This window comes from Arachis ipaensis, chromosome B05, assembly GCF_000816755.2.
Source record: "Arachis ipaensis cultivar K30076 chromosome B05, Araip1.1, whole genome shotgun sequence".
In the NCBI taxonomy this organism is placed as follows: Eukaryota; Viridiplantae; Streptophyta; class Magnoliopsida; order Fabales; family Fabaceae; genus Arachis; species Arachis ipaensis.
Window position 1 is genome coordinate 124,776,960 of NC_029789.2, and position 13,102 is coordinate 124,790,061.

The 13,102-nt window shown below is 38.7% G+C and overlaps 2 protein-coding genes across 2 annotated transcripts; both read right to left on the bottom strand.

Annotated features, from left to right (window-relative positions):
* On the bottom strand, positions 2,401-6,597 carry LOC107641032. The gene is made up of 2 exons (XM_016344539.1): positions 6,448-6,597; positions 2,401-2,799 (listed from the first exon to the last, which is right to left on the bottom strand). Exons 1-2 carry the CDS (start codon positions 6,595-6,597, stop codon positions 2,401-2,403), a joined length of 549 nt encoding a protein of 182 aa, XP_016200025.1.
* Positions 8,867-10,183, bottom strand: LOC107641033. Its single transcript, XM_016344541.1, has 2 exons — positions 10,163-10,183; positions 8,867-9,253 (listed from the first exon to the last, which is right to left on the bottom strand). Exons 1-2 carry the CDS (start codon positions 10,181-10,183, stop codon positions 8,867-8,869), a joined length of 408 nt encoding a protein of 135 aa, XP_016200027.1.

Consider the following 13,102-nt stretch of genomic DNA (forward strand, 5'->3'; position numbering starts at 1 on the left):
TAAGTGGACACCACATTTTACATAATTCACCTCCATTTTATTATATTATTAATTAAGAGTTTCCACACTAAAAAATTAAAAAATAATAATAAATTGAATACAAAGGGACATGGTTGCTAAAGAAGCCATATATGAGGTGAGGGGGAGTGAAGATGCATGTTACTAAATTGATATGTGTATCGGTGGGGGGTGGCACCATACACAACCGATGGGACACCATCCCAAACAGTGCCGGGAGCCTATAAAGACACCATAAACAACAACCATTGCCAGTACTAATTGGTCCCTTGTGTAATCCACTCCTTATACCTATTTCCCCGTTCCTTTCCCGTATCGGGCATTCATCATCAGGGGAGCAGAAATGGAGCATCCGAGAGACACGGCCAACTTTCCCCATGATGTTTGGGCTTTAATTGCCATAAGGGCCGCAGCAAACTCCATGAGGGACTTGTGCAGTCTCAGGATGTGCACCGCTGCACATAATGCAGGGGACAAGGGTTTTGTGTACCAACATGTAGGGATGGCAATACCACCTGAACCCGCGGGTACCCACCTCGCCCCTACCCGCTCGAAGCAGGTAATTATCCGCCCCGCACCGGGGCGGGTTTTTAGCGGGGCGAGTTCTTGGGAGGGGCGGGACGGGGTCGGGTTTAGGTAATACCCGCCCCTACCCGCCCCGCTATATATATAATATATATAATTTTAATATATAATAACAAATCTGGTGGAAGGCGTATCGTGAGCACCAGCAGGGATGGAACTTCTTAGAGTGATGCAGGCAGAGCAAACACTCGAAAATTCTGTTTCGGGTTAGTGTGGAAGACCTTTTCATTCGCGATCATCGTTTGGTGGGGATGGAATTGCTGCACGCTGCCGCAGCCCACAACCATTTGGCCGCCCAGTACACAATGTTAATGATGCTGATGCTACGTAACGATGATGAGGAAACAAAGAACAAGGGATTGGAAACGTTTTGTGAGCTTGAGGCATCCAGTGCCCTAACAATCTGCAGATTGGGGTTCCAAGATGTTATCAAACGTTCGTGGACACATTAGCATCGTGTGCATGTACTAAATGGAAAGAATCAAGTCTGTGTTTCGCAAACATGCCCAAGCCGTGGCCACATGGGTGCTATTTACGACTATCAACGCCATGGAAGAGGGTGGCACGTAAACGACGGTGATGTAGGTGCTATTCATGTTCTGTGTGTACATTATCAGGCCGACTATGAGTTGATAATGTTTGCCAACCTCTTCGACTGCTAGGATTAGGTTCAACTTTCTTTTTATTAGGCAATATAACTCTTATTTATCTAATATATGTATTATGTAATTATATATATCGTCAAACAAGTTTTATGCATTATTTAAATCTTTTTTATATGTTGTTCAAATTTAGTCGAATCAAATGAATTACTAAAAAATTTCAAACTTTGGCCGCTTGGGGACTGTGAAAAAGTTAACCCACGTTAACACTTGGAATATTTGATGTTCAGTACTTTTTTTCACTCGAACACTCATAAGTAAACATAGATTAAGTTCCTTTTTCATAAAATACATTATATCTTATTTAAACATACGTAAAACACGTATTTAGAAGTTGACATAATATTGGTTTAAAAAGTCATTTTGTGCATTGCTATTATATGTGTTTTGACATTTCGTATTCAATACTTTATTTATAAGAAAAAATTTTGTTGCCATTAATTACCTTATCCCTTTCGATGACTTCCCATTGCCTATCTAAGTTACCAGTTTTGTATAAATTCACTGTCACATTCTAAAATATTACACAGTCCCAAGCAAAAATGGATGTCAAAAGGTTAATTAATTAAACAGTCTTCTGTCTATTCAGACGTCACTTCGGTAATGAAAAAGTGCATGTCAAATCCCACTCCCAAAGAAAGCATGATTTGGCCTAAGTTCTAACTAATATATGCATTTATTGCTTCCTCTGTGCCATCCACAGTAGTCGATATACGTTGAATAGAGATATTTTTTTTGGTTGACGATGAACAACAATGCCTGTTAACTATGTTAAATTAATGGATCAATGACATTATTTCACAAAAAAAAATAGATACAGAATCAAAACACAAAGCAAGGGGTTAATGAAGGATAATCGTTCATAACAATTTGGCATTTGCTAGCCACTGTATTGGTAGATAACATAAAGATAAACCCAAAACAACACATTTAAGGGCAGATTACTAAGAGTGGTAAACAGCCACGTTAACTTAAATGTAAACATTTCCAAGAAAACCTTGACCTCATCCGCCAAATAGTGCACACACGAGACACGGGACATGTCATTCACATCAGCCATGGTGCCGCAGGTAGTGCAAGTGGTGGACCGACAAGCCACGGTCTGTCCCGGATTCGACGGTCTCTCGTCCACCCATCACTCCCAGAAAATGTCCGTGAAGACCTCCCTGCACCTTTCGACCTCACCAGAAGTACGGATAACCTCAAACATTTCAACACACCTTTGCACTTCATCTTCATCTTCGTAATCACACAGTAGCAGCATGGCACACAAGTAACCGGCTTCGACGCTGTTCTCCGTTGAGGCCCTAGCAAGCAGTTTCATCCGAATGTCACGGCAGGCAATCAAGAAATACTCCGTCAACCCTTGCCGGAGTATAGCATCCACATTTTCTACTTCCACGCAGCGATCAAGGAACCTCCTTTCAGGCCGGTCTAGGTAAAATAAAAAAGACACTAACAGTATATACCACATCTTTTCATGCTTGTATACGGCGTCGGAACTCGCTGCACCCAGGAACACCTTACAAGTCAACTGTGTAAAACCCGGTTAATTAGTGACTAATTAACCCATAAATTAAAATATATTCTAGAAAGTGAGAAATGAAGTTTTTATGGTTTAATGTGATAGAGAAATTTAAAACGAAAATTTTGACACCAATTTTAAAGAAATCGGCCCAAGATTGGCCCGAACAGGCCAAACCGAGCCAACCAGACCCAAGTTGGGCCTAAGGCCCAGCCAAACCTCATTAATATTGAGAGTTTAGCACTCTCTCTCCCTCAAAACACAAACACACACGCTGAATTAGAAAGGGGAAGAAGGAGAAGTTCCCAAACCCTCATTCCAAGTTCAAGTTGCCATAACGTTTGATCCGGAGCTCCAATTGACGAGCCGTTTGCGGCCATGCGTCGGGCTCGTCGAGCTCTTCAATTCTATCCAAACAAAATTGTAAGTAAATTGCATTTTTCTAGCTCCATTTCTGCTGGTAAAGTCATTTCGGGTTTAAGGTTTGAGGAACTCAATTCCTTGATGATTTTCATGTTTTAGGGGTTCACTAGACTTGATTCCTTGTGGGTATTGCTCAAAGATCAGTGGGTAAAGGTAAAGAAACTCCAAACCCTTGTGGTTGTCCAATTTCATGTGCCCTAGTGTTAAAATTGTTCAATTGTATGAACTAGTTGAGTTTATGTTGAATTAGAGTTGAAATTATCAAATTGGAGCTTGATTGAAGTCTTGGAAAGGCTTGGAGTGGACTTTTGGTGCTGGAAGATCCATTTGAAAGGTGTTGGAGCCTTGAAGGCTTGAGGAAAGTGAAATTGAAAGTGTTCCGGGTTGAGTGGAGAATCGGCCAAGATATGGTTTCGGTTTCCTGTATCTAAAATGTAATATGGTGTGAAAACTTAGGCTAGCGACCCATAGGATAGGAATTGAATTTGTGATGATGGTTAATTGGTTGTTGAAATTGTTATATGATTATGTGATTATTGGTTTGAGATGAGTATTTGAGTAGTGGTTGGGTAATTGTGAATGATAATAATTGTTGGTACAATATGTGAAAGTTGTATGTGATGTGGGTTAATATGCTTGATGGATGATAATGGTGAGACTCTGTTGATGGACATGAGTTGAATGGGTTGAGATGGATTGCATTATTATGTATGTGGTTATTGATTTTTGAGTTTTGATAAGATATGGTATGCAAGATATGTATGCCTTGGTGTATGTTTGATGGTTAGTGAAATGGAGTGTTTTGTATGTTGTTGAAATATGAATGTTGACTATGTGTTGAGATTGAATTATTGAGTTGTGGATTGGATTGAGAAGTTGGAATATGCTTGATGTGAATGGTTGAGTTTTGATTAGTGTAAAAGGGTGATTTATGGCACAAAAGGTATGTTATGAAGTATATTGGAACTTGGTGTGGCTTAGGTTTGGTTTTGGTTGGTTTTGAATGAGTTTGGTAAGTGAATGTTTTAAAAAGGGGAGTTTATAAGTTTTGGTGAAAATGGGGATTTTGGTGAACTTCAACAGATCATATCTTGAGCTTTTGTTTTTGAAATTTGATGGTTTTTATATCGATGAAAAGATAATTTCACAAGTTCCAAAATGGTTTAAATTTGGTTGAAATCCGAATTTTGTGGAAAGAGATATGATCATTGGAAGTTCAGGCTAAAAATCTGAATTCTGCGGCTTCTGCAAAATTTGGGATTTCTGGTTTGTGTGCGGACGCACAGCCTTGTGCGCACGCACACTCGGCGAGAATTTGGTCCTGTGCGCACGCATAGCCTTGTGCGTACGCACACGCAGAGACAGGGCTGCTGGTGGCAGTGCCAGCACACCCTGTGCGCACGCACACGTTGTGCGCGCCCCCCCACCCTAAAGATTTTGCTTTCTGTTTGTACGCACAGACCTGTGCGTACGCACACGTCTAAAAATATTTCTGGGCATGCGCACGCACACCCCTGTGCGTCCGCACGTGACCCAGTCCTTTTCTAAAACTATTGTTTTCAAGTCTTTCACATTCCCAACAAGCTTGTAACCTTCCAAGGTGTTATTTCACACTTATAAATCCCCAATTTCATCCCTTAAATATTAAATTGATATAGGATGCCTAGTGAATGAGAGTAAGCTAGGGGAAGGGTAACTTGTAGAGGAAGAAAGGGGATATTATGTTGAGTTATGATTAATGTTGAGAATTATTATAGTTGTCGAGAATGGTTAGTATTGTTGATGATTAATAATTGTTAATAAGAATGCTATTGGTGAAGGAATAAGGAGAATTATATGTTAGAATGGACTATGTATACGCGTATAATCGAATGAGATAGAGGTGTCGGGTAAGAGGCGGTGGGAAATAACCACTCGCTCCAGGTAAGAGGTGAGAACGCCGGGTAAGAGGCAGTGGTGTTATCCACTTGCTCCGGGTATGATTTGAGAATGAATGAATGAATGAATGAATGGTAATGATAATGAAAGTGTGTTTTTGTATGTGACTTCGGGTAAGATGCAGTGGTGTTATCCACTTGCTCCGAATGAGGTTGCGGGTAAGATGCAAGGGCTGTGTTTTGTTACCACTTGCTCCGGGCCGAAAATGTAACACTGCCTGGGTAAGAGGCAGGGTTAAGTTGTTCCTTGCTCCGGGTACGTGGGTAAGATGCAAGGGTTGAGGCGTTGTCCCACTTGCTCCGTATTTAATGTTCTGTCCAATGGTTAGCTACCAGGACATGTCGGGTTGGCTTTGCAACTGACAGATGAGACTCATCAGCCACTAGGACAGGCATGCATCATATGCATTATATGTGATTTGTTTGGATTGCCTAAGTGATTTCATCATTACTTGCTAATTGCCTATTTGCCTTATCTGCTTCCTACTTGTGCATTCTTTGCTTGATATACTTGTGTTTTCTTTTCCATTACTGTTGGCGGTTGGGAGGATCGCAGGATTTGGAAAGGGAATATATAGTTAGACCGAAGATCCTTAAGTTAGTCGCCTATTTACATTTGTTATGGTAGTTATGTTTATGCACTTTGATTATAATTTGGAAGTTCTAGGATTGCCTTTGGCTTTCCCAGGACATTACATGTTAGATATTTGGGCACTGTTACCATGCTGAGAACCTCCGGTTCTCACCCATGCGGATTTTGTAATTTTTAGATGCAGGACGTGAGGCCCCTCGCTGAGGCATGCTGGAGACTTCCTTTTGGCGGAGATCCTTAGTCTTTTGGGTTTTATTTTGATCATGTATAATTGTTAGATACTTATATTGTCCACTGTATATATATATATTGTATTACCTCCTCTTAGAGGTTATTTTGGAGAAACGGGATTTATATATTGTCTTTTGGGTTGTCTTTTGAGATTTCCTTACTATATATGTATGTATACTGTATGCTTGGACTGGTTATCTTTGCAAACCGAGTCCTGAGCCTTAATATATATATTGTTGGCACTCTTCTGTATGGCTTTTCATGTTAGATTATCTTAAATCCGCTTCATTTACGTTATCGATCGGAGTGTTGCGCTTTTGATTTATCGGTTTTGATTTACCCACTTTTCTTCAAAGGCTCCTAGTTATAAACCTTTTTGCAATACTACACGTACTATATTTATCTTTAAAGGTCGTAATACCTCACCACCTCTGTTTTATGACTTAAGCATAAGACTGTGTGGTAGGGTGTTACAAACTGCATGTTGAATATATCCTGAATCAAATTCGATGCAACCATCGTGGCAATCCTCAACCACATGTTGCGAGGAAGAAGATTCAGCGAACATTCGTGCTCGACGGATACGTTTCCTTTCTTTCTGTTCTTCTTGGAATTTCCAGCCATTTGCAAGGGCTTGGTAGAGGGGGTGGTTGGGGGATTATTGTAGATTATCAAGAGGAGAGACAACCACCAATAAAGGGACAAAATGTTAGCTATTATATATTATTATTTAAACTTATCGCGATAGTACAATTATATTAATTCCAAAACGTATATATCCTATTTAACTGCTTTTGTGATCAAATACAACAATTATCTTCTATCATATAAAAGTTAATATTTTATATATTACTGGCATTAATTATTAAGGTTTAACGTCTCACATGTTTCGTTACCTAACATTCTGGATAAAACCGGATAATTAATACATACATAAACTATATACTATATACTATATACTATATACTATTAAGTAAAAGTGTCTTTCTTCTGCAAACGGGCAGTGCCGTTTTCATTTTCCAAGTTGCCTCGAAATCCGAAAATGGAAAACGTCAATGATTCTTGGTTGTTTTCAATTTTTTTTTTTAATTAAGGACCTCGATAACAATTAATATTGGGAATCATCAAATGAAACGATTAATACATGTATAAATTGTGTAAATTAAAGGTTTCTAACTCGATTAAAGAAATTCATAAATGGTCAAAATAAATTAATTTATCAAATTAAATACTTTTTTAATAATTACTAATTATTCGGGACTAGTTATCTGAAATCTTCATAATATTAACCATAACAATATTTGTAGAACAGATTTTTAAAGTTTCACAATTAACTCGTTGAGTGGTTGTTACATGAATTTCTAAATACAAATTAAAAAATTTGAGCCCAGATAAAAACATAATTAATTGCAGTGAAATTAATATATTGATGGATAGAACAAATATTATTACTTTTTTCTATCTTAGTGGGTGCAAGTACACCAGAACCTAGGGTCCGCATGTAAGTACACCTCTACTACTATTGCACCATTGGAGTTCCTCAATTTACTCTTTCATTTCTGAGCCTCGAGGTGAGAGAAAACCCCTAAACCGTATTCCACCATCAAGCTTAACCTCCCTCCCCCTGCAACAAAAAACCAGATCTCCTCGATAGATCCTTCCCCAGTAAGTTGCCAGTCACGTTAGGGAAAGCGTAACGAACAGACGGATGGCAATTCGGCCAGAAGGTGCATGCTATGTCATGTTTAGAGGGATGACACCCAGAATTTACTCTTCCTAGGAAGCTACATCGGATTAGGTGGATGGCTTTCCCCGAAACCTGCTCCTCCATTACCGAAGTTACGAAGAGGCCACGAATGCCTGGAACGAATGCTTTCACGTCTCTGCGTCACCTTTTTCGGCACTGCGCAGTCTCCCAGTGTTGGAGTTCAATCGAATTGTTCCTGGTGGACCACAGCACGATACGGCAGTGACATCGACTCGCGCGGAGGGATTAGGTGCACATGGTAAGTGGAAGTTGTCTTCCTGCGACGTCTCCACATCTAGTAACTTGCATCATTATCAGTGTGTTGCTAACAAAGTTATATCCATTGCAGCTGGTCCATCGATTGAGTAGTTACGAGAGACCTTGCGTTAATCGAAGGTCATGTATCCTAACTCGAGAAAGAGAAAGGGGACCTCAAGACTCAACTAGGAGAATTATGCAGCAGCTGGCCAATATTTTGTTGGAGAGGACAAGCCCGAGATAATATGGGATAGTGTCGCAACGGGATGGAGACACCGTAACCCGACCCCTCCCCCGCGTTATGGTCTTGTACTGTTCAGGACTGTTTGTTTGTTTCGGCTTGGCCTATTAGCTAAGGAATTATGAAATACTGCTTTTATCAAAGGTTATGCATCTGTGCATCTTTAAAGCATAGTAATAATGGATCATTTCACATGTGCCGTTTGCCTTCCCCACGAATTGTAATAATTTGTGTATAGGCGCAGACTTAATGTTATATCATCATCCAACAAATCTTTCATACCAGATCAAACTTAGATTTATCCACGCACAAAAACAAAAACATAATAAAAATATATTCCATATGAGGATCACCATGCATAAATTCTTAACAAAAGAGGAGATAATGCTACATACTGTAATATCATATACGAAAAGCATAAACAACAAGCTTGAACAACACAAATCACAAAATAGATATTTTCATTCGAATACAAACGATTCCAAGAACCCCTGCACCTCATAATCCACCATGCATTGCACACACGAAACACAGGACAAATCTTCCACAACACCTATGGTGCCTCGAGTAGGGCAACTGGTAGACTGACAAACCTCGGACTGTCCAGGATTTGACGGTTTAACCTCCACCTACCGAGGCTCAAATACCTACCTGAAGACCTCTTTGCACCTTTTGACCACCCTAGAAGCACGTACAGTTTCAAAAAATTCAAGTTCCCTTCGCATGTTCCCTTCATCTTCCTTGCCATGAGACAGTAGCAGCATCGCACACAAGTAATAGGCTTCAACATCGCCACCCGTTGCAGCCATAGTCAAGGTGTCCATTCCACCGATGCAGTGGCCACTCCAGATGAAATCAATCATCCCTACCCGGAGTAGAGCAGCCGGATTTCCTGTTTCCGTGCAACAATCTAGGAAACTCTTTTCTGGATTGTCATAGTAATATAAAAAGGACGCAATCGGTAACTCCAACATCGACGCGTACTTATAAACAGCGCCGGACCTCGCTGCACCCAAAAACACCTTGTAAGTCGCCTACATGTTGAACAAATCCTTAATCGAATTTGATGCAACCTTCATGGCAATCCTCACCCATATATCGCGAGGAAGAATATTACTCAAACATTTGTACGCAATGACTACGTTCCTTTTCTTTCTGTTCTTCTTGGATGTTCCAGCCATTTCCAACACTTTTAGAGGGAGGGGGCTTGGAAAATATCAAGAGGATAGAGGACCACCAACGCGTTTTGTGTTCCTACTATATCCTTTTTAATGTTATTATATACTGTCATTTCAAATTATGGTTCAGTGCCTCGTACGTTTCTTTACCGATTGTTCAGGATAAGACCAGTTAATTGATAGAGGAGAAATGATCGTTATTATTAACTAGTTGAGTAGTTAATTTAATTTAATTTAATTTAATAATAACTGTGCTATCCTATTTAAATGCTTTGATTTTACAAAGCAATAATTTAATACTAACTGTTCATGTATTGAATGGTTTAATCGACTTTAGGGTTCTATTCTTCTTAATTTAATTGTTTAATTTAATTACTCATTGAATAACTGTTATCTCTTATTTTTTTGCCGAAAAATTTAATTTAATCTTTTATTTTTCCAAAAATAAAAGAAGTACAATATTTAAACATGTTAAAAGTGATTAATTTATTTTTTAAAAAACTTAAATGTTCGATAAAAAATTTAAAACAAGCTAAGTACAAAAAAAGAATACGAAACAACTTTTCACTTTACACAAGTAACACACAGTCAAATAATTAATGCATAGGAAATGTAAAAAATATCCCTTTTATATATATATATATAACTTCTCTGCCTCTCCATCTCCTTCTCCTTCTTTCTACTACCCTCCTCTACTCTCCAACTTCTGCTAGACTGCCACACCCATCTCATCTCACGGCGTACACTACGCACTCTCAAACTTACCTCAAAAGGAAGATTCCACATCGCATGCCTAAGAACGACCCATCCAGAGGAGAACCGTCGTCGCCGGAAGAAAAATTGTTGCTTGAAGGGTCCTCGTCGTTGGCCATATGTCGCCGTCTTCTTCTAAGAAAATGTCGCAGGAATTCGTCACGAACCACACCATTAGTCCCGACGACTTCGCAGAGCTGTCAATTGCCGCTCTGATCGACATCATCCGTAAAGATGAAAAGTGCGCAGATTGTGACCTCGTTGAGGCTACACTGGTCAAAAGGGAGAAGATTTTGAAGGCTAGACTTGAAATGACTGAAGAAGAACTCAGACAGGCGAGGGCGCAAAGGTTTACCGCCAAGGTCAGGTTAAAGGCAAAGGAGGATGAACTGGAGGAAGAAGAAAAGGCACGACGATGCCTGGAAACGATATTGCACATGGCGCGGCAAAAGAATGAAATGACCATTTGCCAAATGGATGACAAAGCAAACAAAATGATGGTAGAAATCGCCAAGCTTCGTCGACGGGAACAGCATGAGGTGCCACCGTGGCGTGACCTGGAACGCAGGCTCGACGTTTTGGATAACAATCCAAAGTTCTTGCTCCGTCAGGCTGGTCGTGAAGCGCCGCAGACGACACACAACTCCAACGATTAGGAGCTAGCCGGGCAGAATAAAGACGGGGTCAGGGGTGTTTGACATGCTACACATGTTTGATATCTTTATGTCATGTTGTTTTCCGTTGAGGCCTGTACGAATGTTTTATTTGCTTTGTTTGTTTTGTTTCCCTTTTGATCTTCTGTAATGCTACTTAAAACTCGGTTAATATAATTATATCTACTTTCATCGGTTTGTTCTTAATGTTTGTTTATCTGGAATTGTTTTAAATTACTCATGACTCAGACCCTCTACTTATAAATCAACCATATTAAAACACACGTCTAAAGTCATGTGGGCGGTTGACACAAAATTAGGGATTTACATTGCGTTGGTGCCAAATGCCATTTTCAAATCATGATTTCAGAACATTTCGGCAACTATTTATATGTGCGTTATCAAAGACCTGTTTATCGATTTATCCTTTCTTGCAAATTGGTATTACACCACAAGAAGCGCGTTTGATTGTCAAGAATGTTTACGGGTTCCTTCAAACAAAAGTTATATATCTTTTAAGGGCACATACCATCATTTTATACTAGATAATAAAATAAAGGAATGTAAACATAGTATCATTTTTAGCATATACTAATATTATGTCAAATTATAGAAGATAAACATCTTTCCAATTAGATTGCTTGGATGAACAAAGAATACGAAGGCACTGATTTAAACAAAATCAAAGTACTTCTTTCTCAGGTTATAATAAAACAATTAGTGCAATTAAATAATCAAAACTCTTTAAAAAATGAATGGAAATTCTATTTTTTAAAGGACAAGTATTCAAACTCTCAACCAATTATATTGTACGAATATAATCCTGTGTTCAATTGGAACATATATGCATCTTCATTATTCAACGTTTCTATTCACTTTATACACCATCGTCAATTATTATTGCACCTATGACAAAATCTTACATTAATCAGCTAAGTTGGTTTTACAGAGTATTTTAATTATTATATCCTACAAAAATTCAATACTGCTATTAAATTGTTTAACAACTAATTATACATACAATAACTATTTTGGTTTTTCTCTTCTTTGTTCAGCCATGTGAGGTTTTTTTTTGGTATAGTAAAAAGGACCATACTAAACCATTGATCTAGTTTAAACAACATTATTAATAAACGAACACTTGAGCCCAACATTCGTTTCAGAAAAAACATGCAACTCCATATAAAAAAATGATACTATACAGGCCCATCAGGATGCAACCAAGTTCAACCCAACTGTGTTCCAACATGACCCGCCTGACCCGGAATACCTTATGCCTCTCCTTCGTCAGTCTCTCGTCCACCATCTCCACGCCGCTTCAATCCTTCGTTGTTGTTCATCTCCGGCAAAGCCATACATCTACCCGAAAAACACTCCTTGTTATCAAATGGCGATTGAATCCCGTTCCGGCGATGACACTAACGTCTCATCATCCTTCGAACGAATGAGTTGCGGCAGATGCGCCATTCAGAGAATAGGCAACTTTGCACTGTGATTCCGCAGGGGAAAACTCCCTGCAACTTAATTCTTGTATGCATCAAACGACGTCCACGACACATCTCCTTCCTTCCCAGCCCAAATCGATCGCCTCTGATTTAACGTAATACATAATCATTAGCTGCAATTAGTTTTATCTCAAAACATCATTAACTAATTCTACATAAACCCAGATAGTTTTTAGATCTAACAAAAATAACCAGGAATAAAGTAAATTTTGTAAAATAGCCCCTCTAACACAAAAGCAACAAAAGGCATTGACTATCCAATCAAAGGAAGGAAGCAACAAAGTGATCTCTACCGTTGGATTGAAAAACAAAAAAGATCCAACGGCCATCATCACCAGGCGCACCGGTCAGCCGAAGATAAGTGCTATGCGCACTGGTCAGCCAAACATCTTCGGCACACCGACTCCGTGCCCCTCAATACAAATATCGAGAGAAAAGAGCTTCAATTTAAAAGAGTTTTGAATAGTCAATAATAACTTGCCATGTGACAAGTTATTTTAAAAATAAATAATTATATTAAATTATAATTAATTAAATCAAGATATAGTAGAGGAAGATGTGAAAGAATTCTCAGAAGTACTTATTGAAATACTTTGAACATTATTTATATTGGTATATTAAATCATAATTAATTAAATTTATTTACATAAAAAATAAAATTAATTTGTACATAGTACAAAATAATTTTTGAGTGAGTTGTTTATTTTTATTTACAAAATTTAAAATGCTAAATAAATTTAAGTTGTTTATTTTGACCGTTGTATATTATATATATGTGTGTGTGTTAGGGATGT